This window comes from Hippoglossus stenolepis, chromosome 20, assembly GCF_022539355.2.
Source record: "Hippoglossus stenolepis isolate QCI-W04-F060 chromosome 20, HSTE1.2, whole genome shotgun sequence".
NCBI lineage: Eukaryota > Metazoa > Chordata > Actinopteri > Pleuronectiformes > Pleuronectidae > Hippoglossus > Hippoglossus stenolepis.
The window spans coordinates 11,106,021-11,133,956 of NC_061502.1; the positions used below are offsets into that span (position 1 = coordinate 11,106,021).

Genomic DNA, 27,936 nt, shown 5'->3' on the forward strand with positions numbered 1-27,936 from the left:
CCGTCCATCCATATATTCTCAAGTCCTAAATTAGGTCTGCAATATTTCAGCAGTGTTAAAACTGGTGTCCCCACACTGAGAAGAAAAATCCCTTCATTGTTGGATGAACTGTATATTTGTGTCCCACAGCTTGAATTAATTTACACAAGCAGGACACTGTAACCAGGTTACATTCAAAATAAAGGAAAACTCTCCCTTGTGCAATAAACAGCGGAGCAACGAGAACAAGCACTTTGGTCCAAATTTAGAATAAAGCAGGAAAGACACAGAGCAGCTTGAGTGTTGCTATGCAATATTAACAACCAATTAACCTGAATGATGCTTGTGTAGATCAATTTATTTTATTGTAAATTGTTCAATTAATCCAATAAAGCACATTTTCTGTCGTGTGAAGTTTGATACTTTTCTTACACGCACTTACTCATTCTCTTTTTAATGCCGCTATAATTCATTTCAAAGTCTCCACTGCTTTGATCAATTGTGGAATAGTTTCATTTCTCCCATCCCGTCCTATCAATTACTTTCACAGGCCCTTTAAAATAAGCTTAAATAATAAAATGCATCCCATACTGTTAATCTTTAACAAAGTACAGCAGCCCTTGCATTTGACTGCTGCCTGTACTGGGGTTTGATTAAGGTGGAACTGAAAAATAAAGTTATGTATATGCTATTGAACCATTTTGCTTGCTTATTTGACTTTCAATTCATAATACACCTTGTAGCTGTGTTCTGAAAGGTGCTATGCAAATTAAGTTTATTAATATTATCATCTGGCTGAAAGATTTGTGTGGTGAGGTTTGACGAAAGTTAAGGGACATATCATCCGTCATGTTATATTCAAACATATCAGCAACTAGCTCTGACAGGTTTGGGCCTCTCGAATTACTGGACACACATAAGAACCAATGATGGGTGTCATTTATAAATATGGTGAAGCAAATAAAAGTCAGCCTGGTCAATTCTGGCTCAGGTCAGATAGAGATTTAAGAGCTACAGAGCAACAGTGGTATTTCAGTTTAATGCGAGGGTCAAGGGATGGTTAATGTTTCCCACTGAAAAGAGCCGATAAGAGGATTTTTTTAGGGGTGAAGAACATAAATCTGTAACATGGCACAGTAAGGTACAACTGGGTGAGAGCCACCAACTCTCACATCTCTGCAAATCATCACAATTTTCCAGAGTGTGGACAAATTAAGCTCATTATTCTCAATTCGCACACAATTGCAATGTTACTTCATCCAGATTTACATTTTCACGCTGAGGTAATATCATATAATATCATGTTTGATACACAACTGAACCACAATGTCTCCTAACTTCAGGACAAAACATATACAAACTAATACAGTAAGTAAACTGAGTGCTAACCACAATAACCCAGAGCTCCATGTGTGTGCTGAGGAAAACTGAAAAGCTTTTATTGAGATAAATGCCACAGAAATGTCAGCTACAAATAGGCAGCTGTCATGGTAACTCCAATATCTAATATCTAAGCTTTAATGTCTCTCTCTCTTAAAAAAAAAAAAACTCTGTGTCTGCTCCGGCTCACTAAGGACCAATGAGCACATCGAAACCATGGCAACAACAACTCAGGGGGGGGTCTTTTCTTGACCACTAAAAGGTTTGGAGTGGTTCATTTAGTTTAGTTAGACTCAGCTGTGAAAACACACACACACACACACACACCCACACATACATTCAAGTTATAAAACTATATTGTAAAATCTGATTTCCCTCCAGTGATGGTGATGACAATGATGGTGACGATAATGATGATGGTGATGAAGATGGTGATGATGGTGGTGATGATGGTGATGAAGATGGTGGTGATGATGATGGTGATGAAGATGGTGATGATGGTGGTGATGGTGAAGATGGTGGTGATGGTGGTGATGATGATGACAACGATGATGAAAATGACAATGATGATGGTGATGATGATAATGAAGTTGATGACAATGACAATGAAAATTATCGTGGTGATGATGGTGAGAACAAGGATGATGAGGATGATGATGAGGATGATGATCGTGATGATGATGATGATGATGATGACAACAATGGTGATGACTTCCTCATGTGTCAGACTGCAGTGGGGCTGCACGTGCAGGGGCTGGCCCCCTGTATAGACTTCCAATCTGAAGTGAAGCGCTTGTCCCAGGAGGCAATGCACTCAACATGATTCATCCTCCTGATAACGTGGTGTGTCTCAGGGCGCTGCGCAGTGTATGATGGGTGAGGAGGAGGAAGAGGAGGAGGAGGAGGGTGTTGAATGAAACACTCCGGGCTTATTATACAAGCATCTATCATTTACCAGCTCAGTGACTATAAACAGGGCATCAAATGCTGTGTTTGATGATGGCATCTCTCTCAGCGGGGTGTCCCTCAAATGCAACACACTTCACTCCCTGTTGCACGACAACACTCCTCAGAACAAGACTGCGGGTAAATATTATCACCTGCTGAAATATTGAAGCACTTTGGAGAGGCGTGGCACAGAGTGCGTGCGTGGCGCACGGCGGCACCAGGTATAGGCGCGCACAGCCGTCCAATGGGGCGCAGGGGATTAATCGAGGGTCTGGCGTAGCTGGGGGTGGGGGGTGAGGCTACCGAATAGGAGGCGACTGCAGGATGACCGACACACACACATGCACGCACGCACGCACGCACACGCACAGTCTGGAGGAGACGCGGACGGAGCAAGTCTGAGGCAGGGGAAACTTCCGAGGCGCTGTCCATGGTTCTGAAACCGCCGCCCGGGCGTCCCCTCTGCTCGTGACGGAGGGGACACACGACCTTAACCTCCACGTGAGCGTCACCTCCTTCCCCCTGTTCGCACCTGCAGCTGGAGGATGATGGGAGTCGTCTCGGACCTCGTCTCTCAGTCCGCATGATGGACGGATGGAAAGGACTTGTGGATTAAAAAAAACAAAACACCTCATGCAGCGAAAATGCGCCTGCAAGCGCTCGATAACTGAGCTGATTGAAGTGAGCAGCTCGGGATTCAGCCACTGACCGATTCCTTCGTCAACATGTTATAAAAAAAAAATGAGCTTCACTGCCCTTCAAGCGTAGGAGACCTGCGTCTTTTGTTTGTTTGTTTTGTTTCTTAACGAGAAGAGGACGAAGACATGGCTCGCCTGCTGGTTTTGGTCAACTCCGTGGTCCTGTTGCTTTTCGGCAGCGACGTGTTCTTGGTGGGAGCAAGTAAGTGTCAGTCCCATTATAAGTGGAGCGCAAGCCTCTTACAAGTAAGAGCCTTGTAAAATGCGTCATTGGCCGCACACTAAAGTGAAAACAAAACCCAAGCAAGTCCTTGTGTTTGTTCGGGTTTAAAGAGGCTTTCAATCTGCTTTCCTCTGCACAGCAAGATGCTCTTAAATCTTCCTTTCATTCAATCATGTGAAACACGTTTTAATCCTCAAGTCTACTCACTTGTAACCCAGTGTTGATCCTGTATGCAGCCCCACCATGTATGAGCCACCACTTGTTTAACCATTATTCAGACTTTTCTCAACTTTCTGTGAATCATCATGTCCATTTTTGAACTGAATTAAAAAAAACATAGAATAAGCTTAACAGATAGACTTTCTTATGCAACTAATAAAAAAAGCAACTGTACAAGTCTAGCGATAAGAATCTGCACTACAGCCATATCCAGCCCCTTTCCACTGTATCTGCTCATTTTGAAGGCATTTCTCTCTCGATCATGTTAAACAGTATATACAGTCTATGGGTATTACAGAACAAGCTCTAAATAGCTCTAAATATTACATAGTGTCACGTCTCTCTCTTTTATGATTATTAATTAATTATTTTTTCACACATGTGTAGAAGGGGGTTTATCAAATTAATCTGGAATAGTGAGGAAAAGAAAAGGAAAAAAAAAAACAGTAAAACACAAAACATTTTTTAAAGAAAAGACATAAAGACATGTACATATACACATACACAAATATATACATCAATATTGCCCACTTGTATATAGAAAAACTATGTTGCATCAAATAAGTTTGTAGCCATCCAACCAGAAACCTAATTAAATCTATCTCTTGAGTCGATGCATATCAGATAATTATTTGATATGTAATAATAAAAGTTTTATTAAGCTGGAAGCGCCATAAGTGCCCGATACATAAGAGTGGCACAGGTTCCATTTCAAGTCGCAGTCATGTCACTTCTCTAAATCAATGCGCCACAGAAACACCAGTTGCAGTGGGTTAAATGATCACCTGTGCTTTAAGCTGCATGATTTCGTTCACACTGCTCCTGCAGCCGATATGTTTTTGCATGCTTATCATTACAAGCCTGGATTCAGACTTGTATTGTTTAAGTCTCGTTCTGTCACAGAAATCCTCTCTTGCTGCCTCGGTGTGCGGGCGTCTTATCTATCCGTCTACTTCTATCACTTCCTCCCCCGTTTCTCTCAAAGGAACTGAGTCCTACATGCGAAAGCGCCTTGAGGGATTCAGACTGCCACTCCATTGTTTCATGTGGGTGTGTGCACAGAGACAAATATTCTTTGTCACGTACTGCGATGACAGTAGGAGCATCTCTGATCTCAGTGGAGCTCTGCATGTGGGTCTGTCAAGAGCAAGGCAAGCTTCAGTATTAAAATAATAATAAACAGGGGCGCTCATAAATATAAATGTAAATCTGAATGAGCATCAAAGTGAACGAAAATAAACAGTGACTTCATTACTGCCATCCCTATGCATGCAATGAGACTGTGGGATTCATGGTGACAGAGGAAGGTCTGAATTATTTGTTAAGCCTCTTTGGGTCATGGTGAGGTTTTCAATTGGGATACAATGAACAGTCAGTGGGAGAAGTGGAAGTGTCTCCAAGGCAACACGATTAGTGACATTTAGTTTAATCTTTTAAAAGTGGCCAAAAATGATGTACACACACACACTTTACTTTTCAGCATGAGTCAGGATTACACAAGAATATGAGAGATTGCAGTTTAGCAGTAGAAATGATACTTGTAGCAAATGATTCTTTATCGAATTGAGGATTAAGCGTCTGATATTTGCACGTCATTGAGAAAAATGGAGCAAACCCACACACTGTCTTTGAGTTTTCTCATTCCCCTGTTGAGAAATACTGGAACGTGTGCCACCGTGTTTGCCTTTACAGGGTCTGACAACAAGCTCCATGATGGAAAAAAACGAATCCAGCACGACACCTCGCCAGAGCTTCAGACGCTAAACAAATGCCAATTAGAGTTTTATTGGATTTATTTGGATGGCCAGGCTCGTGTTATTCTTCAAATTGGCAATCTGGTGCTCATAATTCCGGTGGCACATTCTCGACAAATAGACGACTGGTGAGCGAGAGCCAATGTTTGCTCACGCTGTCATAATGTCATCTGTTGGCATCTTGCAAATTCACAGTAAATACACAGAAATAAAAGACGACAGCGTGAGGAGAAGAAAGTGGATTTTATTCAGCCGCAGGTTTCACATCAGTAGATCACACTTGTTTAAGACTTTAGATTTTAATAACAAGCAAAACCAGCCAATAGAATTAAGGCTGCACTGATAAACAAATCTGCCTCCGACCCATCTCAGCTGCAGAGCCTCGGGGTTTGACCAGTGATTGCATTAACCTTAGAGTGGCACCTGGTCGCGTCTGGTGTCACTGCTGTGTCACAGCCTCTGGGTGAGGATGACGACAGGATGCACCTCAAGCCAGGGACAGTAAGTGGCACGACTGTAAAACGCTTCTGAAGTGTACAGGAAAAAGGACTTCGCCACACCTGGCTGGACGAATACCCCCATCTTATCCTACATGGGCACATTCTGCTCTTGATGCATTAAGAGATTTAGGCAAAGATCCCACAAAGTCACCACTCGCTCCAAATGTGAAAGAAGGGCCTCGGAAGGGGACAAATCCAGAGATTACCCGAGAAAACGGTCTTCAAAAAGGTCACATGTGGGCCGCGGCTGAAATACAAACCAGTATGACTCTGCTTAAGAGTATCAGGTGATTTGCAATGCTGCAACCTGCGAGCAGCTGTGCGACGACCGCCCGCCGCGTGAAGCTGAACGTTTTCCCTCAACTGAGTCTGAGACGCATCCAGATGAAGCCGTTTGAAGAACACATCAATATTCAAGGCACCTCGCATGAGTTCGGGCTTTATTTAAAAAAAAACATGTCAGTGAATATATTATTTCACAAGGGACTGAGGCGTTATTATGAGTATTAGAAAAGGATTACATTACACGCAGCCCTTCAAACTGAGGCAATTAAGACTGAAATATGATCAATAGCGCAGGAATGCAGAGACCCCCCTACCTTGGTAAACCACTTTGTTTTGGCTTTTAAATGAAGCAATGTGAATTATGCACCTCAGGGAGTTTAACTGAGTATTTAGTGGACGGATCAATCATCTGTGTCCACTAAATAATGCGTTAAGCACTCGCTCATGTCAGACCTGATGTTGTTTGTAAAAATGATGCGGTTAGCAGCTTCTCCGTAGAAAGGACAGAGGACATTTCAATGTATCACGTCCCAAACCCTAAGTAAACAACAATGCTTTTAAAAATATCTTGTAATTGTCCCTGAAATGTTTTAAAACCATTTAAAGGAGCCATAAAGCAGAATTGGCTCTAAAATGAGTCAATACACAACTCAACAGTCAATTTATCAGGTCATTGAGAAGAGGTCACTGCCTCTACTTTCACCTGTTCTGCAAAAATGCATGGACTTATGACGTTTGGCATCAAGATACACTATCTATTTACAAGTAGTGTTGGTAGTGACTTACATCGGAGCAAAAAGGAAAAAGGCAGCTTTATGACATTCTGAACTGACTGAAATGTCTACCTTCATGCTTTTCTTCAGGCACCTGTCAAATTGTGTCTCCGGTAAATTCGACAGATGACATAATTTCCCCCTTCCTGCTCTTATCTCACATACCTCTGCTTTCACACGCTCTGCCAATATGCATGGGATTATGTTGTTTGGCATCCAGATACAGTATCTACAGTATTTACAAATAGTGTTGGCAGTGACTTAAATCAGAGCAACAACGGCAGCTATATAATACGTGGAACAGGCTAAACATTTCCATCTTCATGCTTTTTCTTCAGGCAGCATACGATTGAATGCAGCAGTAAAGTGGAGATGACATGTCACCTGTCAAATTGTGTTTTCAGTAAATTCCACAGGTGACATGATTTCCAGCTCCCCACGCATATCGTGTTTTCTTCCTCTCTTAAGTCATGTGTGTTGCGGTTATGTAAAATGGGCAGAGATACGTAAAAAGCTGCCCAAGCTTTCTCAGTGGGAAATTTTACAATTTTGTAATTTAACCATACAAAATAATGCAAACTCGCAGGGCAGTAACTCGTGAAAAAGTTGTGTAAATATCTTAAAATATATTCATGGGTATTGGAACGGGCATAAAGAAGGCTAAAGTATGTTTTTCTTCTGTAGAAATCATGATTCAAAATGATTGTGCAGTATTTTCTTCATCCAAATCAGCTTTAATGAAGCCAAGTCAGCCATAGGTCTTCATTTTATTGTGAAAGCCAACGACACAACCCGTGACACCTTCACCTAAACTTAAATAACTGTCACTACCAACAGTAAACTAGCTCTGTGTTCTCAGTGGCTTTGCTGCTTGTAAAGAGTTTGATAGCCACAAGCTAGACCCGTTGTCAATGTCAAAATCCAGGAGCCCCCCCCCCCGATCCAGATCCATACCAAAATTGAATGTGTTCTTTGTTGGGTCGCGCCCCACCGCTCCACAAAATGACATGGAAAACCTCTGAGTAGTTTTTATGTAATCCTGCTAACCAACAAACAAATGCAGAAGTAACAAGTCTTATCTTATGCTGTGACTCAACGAATAGACAAACTGTATTAATCAGATTATATTGCAAAACTGTGCTAAGGAAGCAAATATAGAGGTCAAAATATGAGATGCCGTAGTCATACGCGGCCTCGTAAGCCGTTCATAGATTCAGCAGCACTTTCACAATCCCTCTTTATGTGCACGCTGGTCAGATGTGCAGGGCCTCGGCTTTTTCTTTTTACGCTATGATTCATCCTGGCAACGCGCTCAGGTCCTAAGAGGGGTCACGCCTTTTATCTGCACTGACACGCTCCTTGGCCGCTGTGACTTCGCAGCCGTTTGATTTCAGATCTTGTGTAATTCTTTCTGCTGCTTCACTCAGGACACGTGGCTGATAGTAGATGTGGAAGTATCCACAATGACACTCATCGCTGCAGAGCGGGAACATCAAACAGGCGAGAGGGGAACTGATCGGTCTTCACATCAATGAAACTCTTTGTGTTAGAAAATCACTCAGCTACAGTTGTCTGCTCGCGAGCCAGCTGTGATTAAATTCCTGGAAACATCAAAACAGATCTTAGCTTATAACAAAGTACATGAATGAAAACAACAACACCATTTTCATCTCTTTATCTTGTAAGCTGGAAATGTACCAAACAACGCCATATTAGAAGAGGGCACTTATGCATTAGTGATGATTCACGGCGCCTGTCAGCTGAACCGTCACCAGTAAATGACCCGCAGACAATCCATCACGTTTACAGGTTTTCTTTTTTTTTCCTGCCTGCAACCCCATTACCTAAAGGACGAGGAGCTTCAAGAGAAACGGATGTGACCTGTGTTAGATAAATGTTGCACCTGACGCTGATGGAGGCTCGATAGCGTTTCCTCTTCAAAGGACACATTTGATTAGTTAACGAGCAGAGACAAATGAACATCCCTTGCTGTTTTGGCAAAGTGTGCGTTTGGGATCAAAGACACTGATCCTCTATGCTGCTGTTATGAATACAAGTCTGTTGGATGTGTGCATTTTATAATGAGATCTAATCAAAGACAATAAAGAGGGATTTGTTTAGGTGTGTATGTGAAGAGTGAGTGAAATTCAGAAATCTGTCCGTCTGTATGTGGACAGCATATCTCACGAACCGTTCATCTTATCAGCTTCTCACTTGGCACGAGCATCTTTAAGGGTCCAAGGAAGTGCGGTGTCCAATTTGGTGTAATTTGGACACATGATACGTTCAATATTTTAAAAAAACAGCTATCTGTAGCAGGGGAGGCTTGGACTCATCAATGTAAGTGACATGGATCACGACAACAACAACTGGTTCTCGTACTGAGTCACTGAACTTTGAATTAACAGGTGAACAGCTCTCTGTGCAGCAGCGGTGGCGAGGCCTCCGGCTTCTGTCGAGTGAGTCCCATCAGCAGCTCAATTACTGCAGCTCGCTTTTACAGTTTCGGAGGGAAATCATCAAATGTTCATGACGTAAAATTAGGGGTCATTTAGATGCGACCATGGCACAAGGACACAGGCACCATTACTGTAAATGCACCGCATGTATAACTCATCTCCCCCTCCAGCTGTACGTCTATTTCGACACTTTACATCACCTGCTCCCATGAAGGAGCTTCTCATTAAATGAACAAAATGAGAGAGGCGTCACCTCTTAACCTCCTAAGAGGTGTTAGCGACGGCGTTGGCCACAGCCGAGGCCCCGCTCCTCCCTGCGCTCTCTACGCTCGGAGCATTCGTTGCCCCTCACCCACTCCACACCTCTCGTCCAGCTCATTCACATCCCCTCCACAAACCAATCTCCGAGCGTGTCATCACGAGCCCAGAGAGAACCGAGCGTCACGCCTGTCTTTGACCCGCGGTTCATATCGCCATGAGCGCCGCAGACCTGGAGACTGACGGCCCCCGTCTGACCCGAGGGTCTGAGAGATCCGCCTCAATGTCACCTTCCGCACGGAACACAGAGGCCGTTGTTGATTGTCTCCGAGATAAAAACAGACAGGAGAGCAAGAAGCGAAAGAGAGAGCCAGAGAGAGATAAAAGAGAGGACACGGCGAGATAAAAAGGGGGGAGGGATGTGAGAGGGCCTGAAATAGGAAATGGCAAATCATTTGAAATGGTTCCCAATTTCATAATTTTGTCTTTCATCTCTCCCTCTCGAGTGCACTTTTCGGATGACATATTGTCCTCCCACAGCACACGCCTCCGGCTGTCATCTCAAGACAACTGTATTATGGGTTATTACATCCATGCCCCATGAGTTATTAAAAGGATTTGAAATACAATTTCAATGTACAACCATCAATTAATCCTCAATTTGTGGGGAAACTGCTGCAGAAAGATGCAAACTACGGTAGAAATTGTATCACTTATGAGAGTCATTAGGCAAAGTGTATCCGCATATGATCTGCATATGATCTGATATCGATTTTTTGGGGTTGATGCAGATATCTATATTGAGGAGTAAAACAATTTTTTGATAGCAAAACTTTGGCTAAAATATATATTTAAAAATTGGCAAAGATTTCTAAGCTGCCATTATTTTAAGAGTTGCTGTATTTGGCTCATCCCATAATCGTAGCTGAACTAATGCAGAGCACATTGCCACTGAAGCTTCTTGGTCACGGTCCTCATACTTTCTTCAGCTTGTGAGACATTGAGTCTGAAGTGTTTCAGAGAGTGTTGGAGCCTGACTGATAAAGATGTGAAGGGGGGGAAGTGTCAATGTGTATAACCGATATGTCAGCAGATATACAGGTACATACATATATAACTAGAATGGCACTCAGTAGAGCACATAGCACCACGGCCCAACAGTCCCCTTAGGAAACCACATTATAATTCACTAGATCCAGAGTTTTATTTGGTACAAGTGAAAATAAAAAGCTCCAGATCCACAACAAAATTGAACGGGTTCTTCCTCGACCTGTAGACCATCCTTCCTCCAAGCTTTGTGCTAATTCCTTGTTGCGTAATCCTGCTAACAAACGAGCGAAAGCAATATCATATTCTTTTTCTGATTATTTTTCACATATCTGAAGACACTGGACATTTCCACTCACTTGTCCCTCTCCGCAACGCATAAGACATCTCCCCACAAAGGTCCATTGGACCTTTATAACAAAAGACGTGTGGATGGCCTCCGGGGGCCCATCTGCCCGGCCAATCCCATCCCTCTCACCTCTCTATCTGACCTGAGCGATTGCTTAGGGGCCGTAGAGCTGTGCGGATTCTTCCATTAGATCTGTCCCCCTCGGTTTCTCTGGCCTTTCGCTTCCCGGGCTTTTGTCTCCACTTGGCAGCAAAGTTACAGGATGGATCTGGACATATATTTTAGTGCAGGAATGTTAAGAAGTAAATAATGACCCAAAGTCAGAGGAGAAGTTATTAACAAATTTATTAACAGAAATAATTAATGTTTGAGAAAATAATTTGAAATTTAAATTTTTTTCCACTGTTATTTTCTAATTCCATTCACGAACATATCCACAACCCTTAACAATCATGCTTTGACAGTGTGAAGAGTCAGAATCAGCGATGCACTGGAGATTCAAACCCCGGTGCTGAGTTGGAGCCCGCAGTGTGGTCACACACGGCGAGGACTCGATATTCAAACAGCTGGAATAACTGACCTCTCCGTCTCTTCTCTTTCAGACCGGCCACCAGCTCCCGTCAACGTGTCCGTCATGCACCTGCGGGCCGACTCGGCAACCGTATCCTGGGAGGTTCCGGAGGGAGACATCATCATCGGCTTCTCCATCTCACAACAGGTACGCTCAGTCCTGAACTCCTGATGTAAATCAGAAAGGTTCGGCAGAACAAATTCCAAATGAGAAGATGACACTGGCTTTATTTTTAGCTTGAGCCATTTGTGGTTTGGCACGTGGCCCCGTCCTGATGGCCCGTTTCAAATTTTTGTTGGCAGCCAATGAAGTGCACCTGAAATCAATTTCCTGCCATGTCACATTCCTGTGGAAAACACTGCAGTGAATGTTTCTCAGACAGGGAAACAATTGATGGCTTTACAGAGGAGAATTTGTGAGTTCGCACACAGAGCGAGTGGTGACACATTTGCACGAGCTCCTGGGTGGATAAAGATTCTTATTCTTAGAACCCCCTTTTAAATCATTGCTCAGCGTGGAGACTAAATCGTGCCTTCGGGCCAGGAGTAAGAATAAAAGTTGGCACGGTGGATTTGTCAAGAGAGAACGAAGATGTGACGCGAATGCACAGAAGTGAGTGAGGCTGCCAAACTGCTTTTTTCTTTTTCAGGATGAAAAGAGGAGAAAAGCGACGAATGCCAAAACAAAATGATGGAGCGCCATGTGCTGCTGTAATCATGTTGATGCTTCATGCGTCTCCAAACATTATGGAGCCATTTAACTTAAACAACGGGTTGTAGACAACACCCAACGACCTCTGTTTGAGGCTGTTCATCATGTAATGCAGATAAACACATTACGCGTATGGGGCGGTTTAATTATTACATATTCATTGTTCACAGAGAATAACAAGCTTCTTTTCTTTTTTAATCACATCCTTCAGCCGAGCAGCGCCATAAAAACACATAAGAAAACATCTGGCCCGAAGCCACTCGAAGTGCAGATGTGCTGGAGAGCAATTCATCAGAATATTGACTCTGCAATTTCCAGTCAGGATTCCATATGGTGGAAATAAAACACCAACTGTTGATATAATAAAGTCCTCAGCGTTTTGTTCTTTTTTTAAATTTTGAAATGGGAGTGTCTTCCTTATGGAGACATCTGTCCGTGGTTGCCTTGATCACCTCTTTGGCTCTGTGCATTCATTTATATCTCTTCACCGGATGAGCCCAACCTGTTGTTTTCTGCTGCCCTCCTCCGATCCCCAGAGGCAGGACGGACACATGCAGCGATTCATTCGGGAGGTGAACACCACCAGTCGCTCCTGCGTCCTTTGGGACCTGGAGGAGGAGACGGACTACATCATCCAGGTCCAGTCGATCGGCCTCTACGGGGAGAGCCAGGCCAGCAAGAAGGTGCATTTTCGCACCCTCAAGAAGTCCGACCTCTTCCCGTCCAACAGCTCCAACCAAGGTACTGGTACGCCCGGAGATGCATAAATGTCAGAGATACTGTTTCTGTCTGTGTTCAGGGACGATGACAAGTGGGCGATTGTGTTTCCTCAAATACAAGTAAACCTTTGTAAAACAAGGAGGACACATTCCTCCAAGGCTGGATATTGTGATCAGATACAATGTACACAAAGACATTCTGCAAACTGCTCATATAAATACAAGAAAAATGATCCATTCTCTGATATGGCTGAAAGGAATATGTTTCCCTACAGTAACTGAATAAGAATCACTACCATAAAAACGTTTATTTCTTATGTCTTTACCTGGACCTGCACCAGCTTTTACGCCCTCTCTCACAATGTTTAATAAAGTGGAAATGAATTCCTGGACCCGCCTCCTGACCCAGATCAGCACCAAACTTTAATGGGTTCAACTCTGACTCATACTTCATCCTTCCACCAAGTTTCATGGATATTTGTCCAGCAGTTTTCTTCTAAAAACAAATCAACAAACAAATGGACAAGGATGAAATCATAACCTCCTTTGCGGACATGATGAAAAAACAAAGCTTTATCTCTTTATCTCTTTATTCCAATTTCTAAATTCTTTGAAAACAACAACAACAACCCAAAATACTGCTGATCACTGTTGCAAAAGAAATCAGGAGATCACCAAGGTCATCAGATACAAGAGTCTGGGACAAAGTGGGGGAGCGACTGACAGCCAGACAAACAATGACAAAGCACGATTAAAATTAGAAAACCTATCGGGCTGAATACTAAATTGACTGCAATCCTATAGCATTAAATATTCATATAGCATATTTTTAGTCTTAGCGACAAAAAAATACATTTATGGTGGAAAATAAACTTTTAATTGTCCTATATTGTGCAACTTCAGAATCTTTCCTCCACTCAACAAGCTGAAATGAAGTGTGTTCAAATGCAGCTTGCCTGTCAAGGTCACGACAGGTCACTGCTCTGTAGTTTCTGGTCCCCCGGTGCCGTTACATAACATAGCGCTTGGCTTTTAACTCTACATGGTCTGCCTGCAGGCCGGTTTTCCCCTGGCGCAAACTGCAGCAACCCATTTACAGACACTTCTCCCTGCTGCTGCAATCCTCCCCCGGCTGTTGAAGGCTTTTAAGCACCCTGACATTGAAAACGAGGTGCAGTAGAGGCTGGTGGCGACACGAGCGCAGGTAACCTGAAGTCTCTCTCTCTCCAGAGGAGGGGGTGGGGACTCTATCTGCTGCTGCTCTATGCGCTTCATGCAGGTTTATTTTCTCCCTGCCGCCACATTATTGACAGACTCTCCGAGCGTGGCTAGGGGGGAGCTCCTCTGAATTTATGCAACTCTAGATCACTCCGGGGGCCTAATCAGGATTCTGACACACGCTCCAAAACACTTCAGACTCCATGTCTGGGCCTCGGCTCGCGGGGGCCTGAGGGAAATATGAGGAGCGTGACCAGTAGAGAATGGGTTTAGTCTGAGTTTCTTGCAGTACCGACGAGGGAAAATTGAGAAAGAGCTGTTTGCTTTGTATATCATAAGCAGTTGGGAGGCGGCTCACATTTCAGAGGAAACTCCAGCGGTAATCTGCTCGGCATTAGTTCAGCCGTGATTATTATTACGAGCTCAGCCAAACTCTTTTAAATAACCGTTTGACATTGGACTGGAAAGGAGAGGAGGTACTTCAAACAATTTTCCCGCTGTTATTTTTATGGGCAGGCTCGAGGTCGTGAATACAGGAAGTGCTGATGCATGTGAATCATAAATGTTTCTCCTATAAGCTGACTCAGGTTAGGTACCATTAGTTAAACTGGCAAGATCAGCCGGAGCGAGAGGGAACTCATTCAAGCTCTAGTTCAGCTAGTCTAGTGCGGCGTCCATTAAGCTAATACAAACACTGGCATTACACAATCCCTCCCTGCTGCTCCTCGATATAAAGGCCCAATGATTTTCAGTGCTCACTTTTGAAGTTAAAAGGAATTTAGAAAAGCAATTGGCGAACCATCAATATCGGAAGAAAGTGCTGAGCGCGGAGAAGTGCTGAGCGCGGAGAAGATTCACAATGCAACATTAATCAAGATTTGTAGTGCCCCCCTCTCCTGAGTCACTCCAAGTGGGTCAGGAAAACAGCCCAATCAGTGGATGAGCTTAATTTGTGGGAGTTTGTGTTTGTAAGTGGAGAAGCAATCAGCACTGCTGACTCCTCATGTCTGTGTTAAGAAATATTTTTTTCAAGTTTCAGTGTTTGGAACAATTTCAGTACTGTTAAATGTTTATTATGGTTTATTCACTTACATAACCTTATAGCTAAGGTTGTACATAGTTTAGATATAAAATGCATTTGAAGATACTCAAAGAATGAAGACACAGGCTCTGACCATAAAGAGTTAATCTAATAATCCAGTAAATAAAGCATAGACCCAATAACTCAGAATTTCTGGCCCTCGCGAACAAATATTACATGAGTAAGATCTGCTTCAGTGGCAGCAACTGACATAACAGTGACATTGGCATTGATTGTCAACCTGTTGATATCTTGTAGCTCAATATATCATTTATCCAAAGATAAAATATTTCTGTTTATGCCTTTTTATAGAATAGTACATGTAGGTGTTGCAGAGGCAAAGTGACCCAGAATGAGCTTGTCTGGTCCTTTAATTAGGCCATTATATCGTTTTTCTTGTTCAGGCTTGAGTTTTCTCAACATTACAAAATAAATGAGCCCATTAACGACCCCACCAGGGAGGGAGAAAATCTTAAGTTACTAAGACATCAGATATTATAACACTTTAGTGGGCTCTGAGGTCATCAGCATGAGAAACTAGCCTTTTCTCCCACTTGCTCCTTTGAGACACCTTTTGTTAGCCCCAACATTAATTCTCACAACATCAGAAAATAAAAAATTCAGTTTTTTTTGCAAGCTTTTACCCACTTAGAGAGGATGTTTATGATCCCTCTTTCCAAAACAAACGTCATTAGGCTTGATATGCATTCATTTCATTGGACATTCCATTCCACGGTACTTGCGGCTGACCATTGCTCCTTGAAAAATACTTTTTGATCAAGCTGACGGCTGCATTACAGACCCACTTCAGATCCTCAGCCACGGCCAAGTGCCTCCTATTGAAACTGCAATAGATTTTCAGTCGGCCATACACCAGACAGTCCTAAGAGCCGGAGCTATCATGCCCATGAATCAATAACGCTTTTATCTTTTTACCTCAAAGAAATTCTCTTTGATGCGATTATATATCAGTGCATATGCCTCTGAATGTAAACCAGGCCCCGGCAAGATTCAGAGTGAGTCTCTTCCGTATGAAGATGACGAGTCATGCACCGTGTGTCGCTGGAGAATTTGAATTTAAATAAGCAGCTAGCTATGGATGTTTTTTTCTTTCTTTTCAGGATCAATATGTCTTTCAATTCCATTAGTTCGACGGAAAGCTTTTAATCAGAGGATATTATTTATGTGCGCTGCCTGCCCTTCAACAGTGAGGTATGTGCTGCAGTGAGTCCGGCTTTCAGACTGAAAAACTTGCGGTCTGTCGGCAATGTTTAATGATATTCAGGCAATTTCCACAAGTTAGGATGTTTGTACTTTTGCAAAATGAAAACAATGAAAGTAGAATTTATTTCCGTTAGTTGAAGGGAGCAGGTTCATTTTATGTTTGATCCCTTGAATAATTTGATCTGGTGAAAACTTAATCTTACGACTGCAGGGTACCTGTGGATCAATCTCAGGGCCAATATTTTGGGGCTTCGAGTGCAGACAGCAGATATCTGGTCCAAGACTTTAACAGATTCTGCTTATTCAAATGCTGAATCTGTTTATAGAGATTAACTGTGGATAGACTTCTGTAATAGAGTAAGTTATTACATTTCTTGAATTGATTTCTGGAAGGATATGATTTTGTGTGATAATAATAATCATACGACTGTAAAAAAAAAAAGGGTCGATCACCAAGTAAATTCTTGGAAAAGATATGATTACAAGAAATTGTCAGAGAAAGATTTAGTATCTGGACGGTGGAGTGGTGGTTAGCACTGTGTCTGTGTGGAGTTTGCATGTTCTCCCAGAGAGTGCGTGCGTTTTCTCTAAATCGACCATAGGTGTGAATATGAGTGTGAATGGTTGTTTGTCTCACTGGGATCACTGGTCCACCCTTTTGCCCAATGTCTGCTGGGATTGGCTCCAGCTCCCCCCATGGCGCCCCTATAGATAATGGATGGATGGATTTATAGGAACTCTGATAAACAGAGCAGATGAAAATGTTACCCGATGCCACTAACCTGTCAGAATGCTTCGGAGAGGAGAACAAAAAAAGAAGGATTTCAAAGGCTGGATGCTGGGAAGTGTCAGAGATAACTAGGTGGGTGCTCCCCTCAGACACAATTACCGTGATCCTTCAAAGAGGTGCCACGCTGTCTTTGCTGAGTCAGAACACCTCCACCAGCCTCCCACTACCAGCACTAAGGTTTGCTGCTCACTGTTATAGCTGCCTGAATAATGTTCCTTTTATGATTAATGTTTTACAGACAAATAGAGATTAGAAAATAGTGGATTCTTCTTTGGGTCATACCTCACCCCTCCACAACATTTCATAGAAATTGGTGGAGTCGTTTTAGCGAAAACCTGGTGACAACATTGAAATATCTCCTCAAGCAGATATTTCAAAATCAAAACGATGAGCTGGTTGATTGATGCCACAGGTTTGCAGGTTTGTTTGAGGTCAGTTTCCAATTTAACTCCCATCCATCCTCCTCTCATAATTTGTGGCAGCAGTCTTAAAAGCATATTTTCGGGTTGAATCAGCTCAAAATGTTTTACGATGTAATAAATCGTCTCAAGGAAACATAATGTGACAGCGAGTCAGTTGAAGCCCCCAGTTCGCGGCCACAAACAACATCACGGGATTTGGGGTGAGCTGAGAGACGGTCGACTCATTATCTCAACACAAAGTCTTTGGCGGAGCAGAGCAGCCGTGTGATTCTCCAGCAGAGAATCGTGCAGCATGAGAATGGTGCCAACATGAAATATGTAGGAAACAGCGGCAGGACATGTTATTCAGGTCCTTTTGCAAAATGATGTTCACTCACTCTTTAGCATGAAAACTACTGCATCAAATATGCACAGGATCAATATGTTGGATCACAAAAGCACTTTTTAAAGTTAAGTTAGATGAGAAAAAAGGAAACAAGATCAAGACTTCCTTTATCTATATTATTAATATATCACATCATATATAGATATATTACATTAAAATAATTACTGAAACAACCTTTGATGTGCTTTCATCATAAAAACACGTCAACCATTAGTTTCTCTTCATGGACGCAATTATGTTTTCATGAATATCATGTCAGCATGTAAATCCAGTCAGAGGAGGAATATCAAAGATGATTTTTTTCATTACATGAATTTAGCCGTTTTAACTTAATATACAGAATATTTATGGTGAATAGGGAATGAAGGGATCGAGAAGATGTGGGAGTATTAACATGGACAACAACTCGTAGTCATGCTTATCACTAACCTGACATTTAGGAGAAATATGCAGTCTGATGTATAGACTCAGCGGAGCTCACACTGCCTTCAGAAGATAAAGGAGATTATCAAAGTGAATATCAGCTGAGGATCTCAAAGAAGTGCTTTTGATTTTTTTTTATTTAATACAAGATTTACAGAAAATGCATCATGTAAAGTGGGTTCATATCTTTCTTTTGGGAATATTCATTCATATCTTGCACCATATTGTGTGACCGCACTGTCCTGTTTTATCCGTTTCATGCTATTTAAACTAAAATTTTACTCTTTAAAATCTTGTATCTTTCTCCACATGGAGGCCATGAAGCTGTACTATTGTAAAGTAACAATATGTCGTAAGAGATAAGGCAATTCATGCAAAAATTTATTCTAAAATTCATCTGAAGTTAATGCCAGCAGCCTGAATTAGCCAAATCAAGTTGATATCCTTATTTTGGTCATGTGTAGGTTGATTGCTGGTGTTTTTTCCACCAACCAACCGACATGCTACTGCCAAAAGGTTTCCCTCACCCTCAAATGTGAGCCAACAAAGACAGTGTGCCCAGGAAAACCAAAAGAGGAAACATTTCAAATTACTGTTAGCTGCTAAGCTCTTAACAAGCCTCCAAGTTTACTTCTCTTTTGATATGTGGTACTATTTAAAGGACCAGTATGTATGATTTAGTGGCATCTAGTGGTGAGGTCGAAGAGTGCAACCTCACCTTTCCTCTAACCATTAATTTCCGATGCAACATGGCGGACTCTGTGAAAGAGGACCAGCTCCCGATGTAGATATTAAAGGCTCATTTGAAAACTCTCAGTTTCAGGTGTTTATACACTATTGAAGACATAACACTCAGTATTACATAGATGCCCATAAATCCTACACACTGGTCCTTTAACTTCCAGGTTCACGTGCGTCTAGCCCTTCCCTCTTTACTCTCACATGTCCGTCCACACCACTTCCAAATCTTAAAAAAACATGGTGATACTGAACCCACTCTGTAATTGCTATCATGTGAAGATAGCTGACAGTCTGGCATTCGGAGCCAGTTTCTTGACAAGCTGATTCACAAATGAGGCAATTGGGCAGAGTGCTGCTCTGGAGGAGTTCCATCCATGCGGGTTAAGAGATAGTTTGGAGAGTGGAAGTCGGCCCTTAGTCAATCCACTTAAAGGAGGATTAATGCCACGATACTGAAATGTGGTAATGCCCACCACTGACTGTTAGAGTATTTGTTAAAAGGCATAACTGTCATGAGAGATAGAGGTGGTGTCCGTTTGTGCCGGTGCTCACTGATAGAATGTGAGTTTAATGTCCTACATTCATCAGAAAATACAGTAGAAAAAAACCTCTACTGGACAAATGTTGAGCCTTTACTGAGACGTATGGGTATTATTTCAACTCTATAATTTGTTGGTGCCATTGTTTGTGACATTACTTTATATATTTTACGGAGCTCATGAAGGGGAAAGGGCAAATTATTCAGCACTTTGTATTGAGTGTTCAGAGATTTGCATTCACTGCAGCTGTCCTGTCTGTCCTCTCTCCCAGATGACCCCACTGTGCAAGGCCTGGACAAGTCACGGCATCTACAAACAGGGGAGATGATCATAATCGTGGTGGTCTTGGTCATGTGGGCAGGTACGTTTTTTTAGACTCTGTCTTGTTAATAAGAATTTCAAAATTAAATAAGAGCTTTTTATGCATACATTTACAGCAATAATTGGGAAAATTCAATAAAAAATAAAAATTGGCCAATATGAGCCTTTCACAGATGTAATGGTATCGGCAAATAAAAAAATAAAAAATCCACTGCATCCTGGTGTGTACTGGAATTTTTTATTTTCTTATTCTGATCAATCCTGAACCAGCTGGCACGCAGAAAACACTCCTGTGCATGGGGAGCTTCTGCTTTTAGATCAGCTTATGTGCTTACATCTGCTGATACGCACCAATGTGAAAAGCTTTTTTACAGATGAATGAACGATGCAGAAAAGATGTGGAATTGTGTGTAGAGTTTAGTTTTCTAATTCAACCTCTATATATTTGGTTGTATTTGTGTTTTCCTTTTTTAGTTTTTGATAATATCAAGTCTCAAATACATTTCTATCTTAGAAATCACAGACATTTTTCTGATATATCAGTAGCAGTTTTTTTTATACCTCCTAATATCAGTATTGGCTCCCATAAAATCCATATTGGTCAGGGTCTGAAAACAATGTAAAGTATTTCCAAGCAACAATCACAGTTTTAGCCTCATTTCAATCAAGATTTGAAGGCAGGTGTTGGGTGTCAGTCAAATCCACACAGGCTTGATAAAACTGATCAGCTTAGTTTTAAAAAAAATTCTCCATCTAAGTCACCTTATTACATTCATTTGATGTGCAATACTGATAGTGCTGTCTCTATGGCAACCATACGCCTCCAGTCCTTCAGGGTGACACATGCTCTTCCAAAGGTTATTCATTTACAGGTTTTTAGATCCATTCAAGCCTAATAACTATAAATTCAATGTCAAGCATCAGACCTTATTGATATTGATGACATTAAAATCCGGCTTCATAAGCACAAAGATAATGGGACCTGTCCACTGGAACAGCTTCTGTCAGCCTCGATGATTAAGACTAAAGGTGCACACATGACGGAGGTTTCACACTGTAGATGATCTTGTATATATCAATACGTTGATGCACCAGTCAATGAGACACTAATAAACAAGACCAATAGGATCCTTATTGAGTGGAAGTCCCTAAAACCCGAACAACACACACTTGAAGAAAATGAATCCTGCATCTCCGAACCTCTTGTCCCTTTAAGGCTTCTTTCACAACGCCGATGTGGAAGCAGCATCACGTTTTTTTGTTCAGAGCATCTCAGCGTCTCCTCCTTCGAGGGAGCGTCTCCTCCTTCGAGGGAGCGCGCTGATTAATGAAGTGTTGAGGCACAATCGGAAGTGGCGTGTCTGACAGGCAGCCAGGAGCAGGGCTTCCCACCCCCGAGCCCCGAGAGTGAGATGTTAAATAATACTAATGAGAGAAAGCAAAGCAGCGCGGAGGCAGCGAGGAGTGGGATGATGAAAACACCACATGCGGCGTTCTTCATCACCCACTGCTCATTTGCAGCCGGTCCCAGTTTGAAAGCCAATTTACCTCACTTCATGCATTGTACTAGGCGTCACCTTTGAAGGCTCATAATCTACAAATTATAGTTGGTTTATTTCTCCTATTTTCTGTTGCTTAGACTCGGCCTGGAAATGTGGATGGAATTAAATAGTAATAAGGTAACATGAGCTAATCTCACCTACCGAGTATTAAGCAGCTTGAAATGTGCTGAAGAGCCTCAAAACATCACTTTCTCTGCAAAACTATGTGATTTATGTTGATATCCTGAGGGGAAGTGACAGCTTATTTCGCTCGCCCATTAAAACAACATCACAATAAAGCGTAAACGCAGACAAATCCCATCTAAAATTACACAATCGCTGCTGTAACTCAAGCGTGAAACCAACAAACCAGTGTACGAGTGGAGGTGGCTGACACCAACATGCTCTCAGCTACGGAGACAGTGCAGCTGCAGGATTGCAGAGTTCTTATATGATGCATGAATAATGATTAATGAGTGAATTACCCTCTATGCTTCTCAGTGTGTCTCACAGCTCCCTGGGTCTCATTACCAGAGCTACACAACAATTTCTGAATATTTAATGTCCCCATAGAAATTCATAACCTCAGTGGAGCAGAGAAGTGTTTGGTGGGCATTGAGTGCTCATCCAAACTGAGGGCTGAACCGCACCAGGCAGATTGCAAAACGCAACAAAAAGCAAACTCTGTGGAGAATTACTGTCTTCCCAACTTTCAGATAAAGGCCCAGACGTCACACTCCCTCGGGAGCAGAATTCCATTATCCAACAAGGCCTTTCAACGTGCGTGGCAAGAGGAAGCGGCGACACGTCTTTGAGTGACAGTTGCTGCCTCATGACTGATTTCCTATCTTTCTCCCTGTGTGTGTGTGTGTGTGTGTGATGCACGTGTATCCATCCCCTCGCCACCTTGCCAGCCGTGATTGCCCTGTTCTGCCGGCAGTATGACATCATCAAGGACAACGACTCCAGCAACAGTAAGGAGAAGCCCAAGCCGTCGTCGGAGAGGAGCACGCCGGAGCATCACAGCGGGGGTCTGCTGAGGAGCAAGGTGAGTGAGAGCACCTCTGAACCGCAGGCTCGCGTCACACAAGCACTTTTAGAAATTTTTGCCTGAATGAATTTCGTATTGAAAACATGCGCACCAGTCTCGTCCATGCGTCCCTGACACAAGATTGAGTCCGGAGCAGATTTCTTTCAAGCAGCTGCCGGTGCTCATAAGCGGAGTCTGTATGCGACAGCTCTTTTTTATACCATCTATATGAATTAATGCCCTTAGATGTGCTCAATGTGTCTCGTGTTGAAGGACGGTTAATGTCTCTCCGTCAATTCTACAGGATAACGTGCTGTTTTTAACACCTTTTACAGCAGAATCCATTTCCTGCATTAATGTTGTCTAATCGACGGTTTGTGTTAAGACACATTGTGCTGAGCAAATGCAAATCTTTACAAGGTGCCACCATCACAGGCCTCTGGATCATCAGCTAGTTATCAGCGATTTGAGATGGGGAACGTTGAAAGTATCGTACCAGAGGCTTGAAAGTAACGTAACTTGGGGAAAATGATCATGCATGAGTCACATCCAAGAAAACAACTTTCAAAAAACAGCCAATATTTAGATGGGCGAGTATTGGCTGGCAAGACGTCACGGGATAAAAAAGTAAATGGTCTGTATTTATATAGCGCTTCTTTCTTGATCAATCACACACTGTGACCGGTTCCGTGTCTTGCCCAAGGACACTTCGGCACACGTAATGGAGGTACACGGGATTGAAAAGCCAAGTTTCTGATTAGTGGACAACCCACTCTACCTCCTGGACCACAGACGCACTCAAGAATCCAGTAATAAACAGACACATATTCACGTACATCATCACAAAAAGAGTAAACTTAGAATGAATCCATATTTTACCATGCTGATTATTATAATTACTGAAACTATAACTGAATCATGAAATGATTGTGCTTTTTGGGAATTGTGGCATTATTGATTGTATAGAGGTATTGAACTGGAATGAGTCAGTTGGCCAGAAGTCTTTGCCCATCAAGGGAGCAAACATATTTTTATGGTAACTATATGTATATGTGAATGTAGGTTAAATGTGTCTGTGTACTACAGCAAGTTATGCTATAAGGTCAAACAAATAGTTTGAATCCGTCTGTAAAAATGTTTACGTTTAGTTTTAAAGGCCTTTCAATGGATGGACATTGAAAGTTAACTGTAGCCAAAGGCTGTGATGCATTGCATTGGATAAATGTTCTGCAATTCTCTATACACACTGCATCTCTCTCTCCCTGTCAAATACACATTAGATGAAATGAAATGGTGCCGTGAAGCATCCGCCTCTTTGGCACCTCATAGCTGTAAACTTGCTTACGCTGGATATGTTGCACATCTGTGATATAAAACTCGATCAATGCTAAAACCCCAATATTGTCCAGGTAGTCTTGGTAACGTCTGGTGTTCGCCACAATTTAGTTTCAAAAGGAGGCATTCAGCTGTGACAAAGGATCTCTGGGATGGCTGTGTGCTGCCAGCTCGATTGAAAAGGCTTTTTAAGAAACAATGGTCGGTATGTTGCACAACCAGGTTCTAAAATAAACCTCTGCACTGGCTCAGGAAAAAGCTCCCAGACCCTTCTCTCCGGTGCTTTATACTTTATACACATTCTCCTGTTATTAGATTACTCTTCTACACATTCTCCTATAAATTAGATTAACAGCAAGCAGCCGTTTCCTCGATTAAAATGCAAAACATAAATTGACATTTATTTGATTAGCAAATGCAGTTTGCATGTGAAGAAAAAGGAAAAGAAAAAGAGAGAAAATACTTTTTCGTATTAAATCTCAATGTCAAGTCAAGGACAATAGATGGCTTTGGAAAACATATTAAATTCATATTATGAAGATTAAACTTTACATTACTTTAGACTTTGTTTTATAGAAATCACTCTCCAATAAACGTTCTGTATGCTTTCCTATTTTAATCATTTTTAATGTTTAATTATAACGTTTTATTTTATTACTGTTTGTCTTAAACTATTTCCTCTTGTTTGCTTTTAAACTATTTCCGATTGTTTGCCTCACATTTCTCATGTTCAACTTGTAAAACACCTTGTAACTGTGTCTTGAACGGTTCTATATAAATGAAGGTTATTATTATATAAGTCAAACAGATGTAATCACAGGAATCTCTTGCTCCACCAAACCTGTCGTTGCTGCAATCAATCTACGTCCCTGTGATGGAAAATATAAAGTCAAGTAACTGATGGAGCTTTAAGCGTGTGCAACATTCCTTTTAAAAAGTGCCGCAGAGCAGCAGCCAGATGCATAAAGGCCCGAACCAATCGATAATTGAGGTCACTTGCAATGGGCAGGCTCGGATTTAAAGTAGCAACATATTGAGTTCTGTGGTTTGAATTAGCTGAGGTCCAGTCGTCGTAACAGTTCTCCCTGTGTGGTCTAATCTCTCTGCTCCTCATTATGTGGTCTGATGTTGATGTGAGGTTTCTGTTGAAGACTGTTACTGGTCTAAGTCAATAGTGCTGTAAACTGAGCTCAGGCTCGAGGCAGTAAAAGTGTTTTAGGTGTTTATAATGGAGAGAATGACCAGAGTGAAGCAGAGAGGATGTACGGAGACAGTTTAATATTTTAAAAGTAAATGTCCTTTGACCTAGAGGACTTAAAAATGATTGTACGATTATGCAATAACTAAGAAATACATTTATTGAACTTCACTCTCGATGTGATACACAGTGCTTTTGATATACAGTATTAAGAAGTTTTCATTTTTAATTTGAATAATTTTATAAGACGTTACTGCAATTCTACCAGGCCTTTTAAAACACATAAATATTTCATAATTTATATTTATCACTTCAGTACGAGTCTACACCATAGCATAAACCAATGTGAGTATAATATATATGAATTTTTCATACTGACGATACCTAAATCTTACAGTGTTTGCAGCTCATGCATTTTTAATACCACTACTGGTCTCATTGCTCTACTCAATCTCCTCAGGCAGATGCGCTGCTTTTGCCATCTATAGAATTTAAGTATTTGTTTGTTATAGAAGAAAAAATAAAGCTTGAGCTGTGATGTTTTTCATCCGTCTCATCTCTTGCAGTTTCATCCCTCGGTGCCGTCTATAAACATCATAGAAGTCTGAGAAGAAGGACGGGAGATCGGACCTTTCTCCTTTCATCATCAAAGCATCTTCAACCTTTCTCACCGACGAGCGGGAGAACAAAGCTGATCGAGGGAAACACAAACTTTCCTCGAGTCAACATTAGTGAGGGAGGTTGGCAAAGACTGTCTTACAAAAGACACACATGCATGTACATAAGATTTATAGAAAAACACTGAACTTCAAATACAAAACCCATCCAACGATCTTGTAGGAATCTACTCAACCACACACACACACACACACACACACACACACACACACACACACACACACACACACACACACACACACACACACACACACACACACACACACACACACACACACACACACACACACACACACACACACACACCGTACAGTAGCTCTAGCAGAAAAACCACAGTGCATCAGTTAATGTTAACCCACGGAGCAGTTAACATTGAGGTCTCTACCAGGTGCTTGGGGTGTTTCTTGCAATAGAAAAACACACAATGCAACCTGATCATATCTGGGAGGCCGGTCTTCATGACTTTGAGTGTATTTTTGATATTGGCATGTGCAATGAGACGCCACGTTCACCTGTTACAGACAAAGCAGCTCCATATGAATCAACTTTTTCCCCATTGAAAGTAGCATATATACAAATACTCTCCTATCTGAAATGTATGATATTGCCTGACTGCAGATTTTTATTCAGGAGGGAAAGCATCAGAAATTCATCTGTAATAACTACAACCGCTTAATTTATTTTTCTTCCCAAGTATTCAAATTAAAGGTTCAGTGTGTAGAATTTAGTGACATCTAGTGGTGAAGTTGCATGTTGCAGGTGAATAGTGTTTAGTTTGTCCTGATTCGACTATTGTAAAAAATATGGCGGCCTCTGTAGAGAGGACCCGCTTCCGATGTAAATATAATGTATTCAAATATAAAGGCCCATTCTTGGGTAAAGTAAACAACAATTCGTACATTTGAGATGAAACGCACGATTGAAAACATCACTAGGATTATTTTATATTCAATTTCTGCCAATAGATCCCTTTCACTTAAATCCTACACACTGGACATTTAAAACTATTACATACATTTATTAAACATTTCATACATGACAAACATGACTGTACATATTCCATTCATTTGCTAAAGTTGCATGCAGGTCATTTGCCTGTAGAATAGCATTTGATGTGCGCTCTAAGTTAGATGCCAACAACGGAGGAATAAAAAACGACCGCTGTTCCGTGATACTGTTAATGTTTTATTCTCTGCCCTTTAGAAACAGGAAACCATCTCTTATACCCCAGTGTTTCATTTTAGATCTTGTACATTTCCCGGGAAATTGTATTACCTGAAGTGTAAAATAAAGCTTCTTTTTGAATGTGCCATTACTAAGTTGCTGCTAATGAAACAGGATTTCTGTCTCTGAAACACATTTATCACCTACATGTGTGCGCACAATGCATTAAAAGCCTGGCCAGAAAACTGCACTTCATGCACAATATGCTTGTCGGGCTTCATCGCAGAAAGCATATAGCAGGAAGTCATTTCCAAATTAATTAATATGGTAACAATCTTGTTAAAAGGAGTGTAAAACCTTCATTTTTTTAGGTAAAGATGCATACGGTGCATTAAAAGTAAATCCTTGCAGCCACATCCCCCAGATTACACCGGACATCCTCTAATCACACCTTTGTGCATGTGACACCTGTAGCCACCGCAGCAACACATTCAAAAACTCCATTCATCCAAAGCACCATTCACTGTATTTCTATTAAATGTCCCCCAACCTCTGTAACCTTTAAAGCGTATTTCTGCAGCACCTTCAGAATGTCACAGTAGTTGGACCTCACCTCTTAAAATCATTTTACATTATCTAATAGTTCCCTTTGGGGATTCTTTTCATTTCCTCTATATATCTCATAAAATTTTTTTTTAAAAAAGAGTTCAAGGTACTGTTCTTCACTCATACTGTTGAGGTGTTTTCAGTCATGAACTCAGGGTGTAACGAGGCAGAATGTAACGTATTCATTTTGCTGCGGAGATCTAAAGTTTTTCTTTACAGCATATCGATACTAGCGTTGGCCCGTATCACCAAATGCTCTCTTGTCATCTTTGTCAGAGTCTTTTACGTGAGATATTTGTTTTCTCTTTTGCGGAAGATCTCCTGCTGTGTTCTGCCATCGGCTCCTCTGGACTTTCAGCGGACATTT

At 41.7% G+C, this 27,936-nt stretch overlaps 2 protein-coding genes across 2 annotated transcripts in view; one reads left to right on the forward strand and one right to left on the reverse strand.

Moving 5' to 3' along the window:
- The first annotated feature begins 2,419 nt into the window (after positions 1-2,419).
- Positions 2,420-27,134, forward strand: fndc4a (fibronectin type III domain containing 4a). The gene is made up of 6 exons (XM_035144148.2): positions 2,420-3,207; positions 11,475-11,590; positions 12,691-12,895; positions 19,968-20,057; positions 22,473-22,606; positions 25,688-27,134. Exons 1-6 carry the CDS (start codon positions 3,132-3,134, stop codon positions 25,727-25,729), a joined length of 663 nt encoding a protein of 220 aa, XP_035000039.1. The 5' UTR covers positions 2,420-3,131; the 3' UTR covers positions 25,730-27,134.
- The window catches only part of si:dkey-71h2.2 (low density lipoprotein receptor adapter protein 1), a 62,005-nt gene continuing 45,347 nt past the window's right edge, over positions 11,279-27,936 (reverse strand). The window contains exon 9 of the mRNA XM_035144147.2: positions 11,279-11,610. Within this exon, the coding sequence (XP_035000038.1) occupies positions 11,565-11,610 (46 nt within the window). The 3' untranslated portion in view covers positions 11,279-11,564. The remainder of the gene's footprint in view (positions 11,611-27,936) is intronic.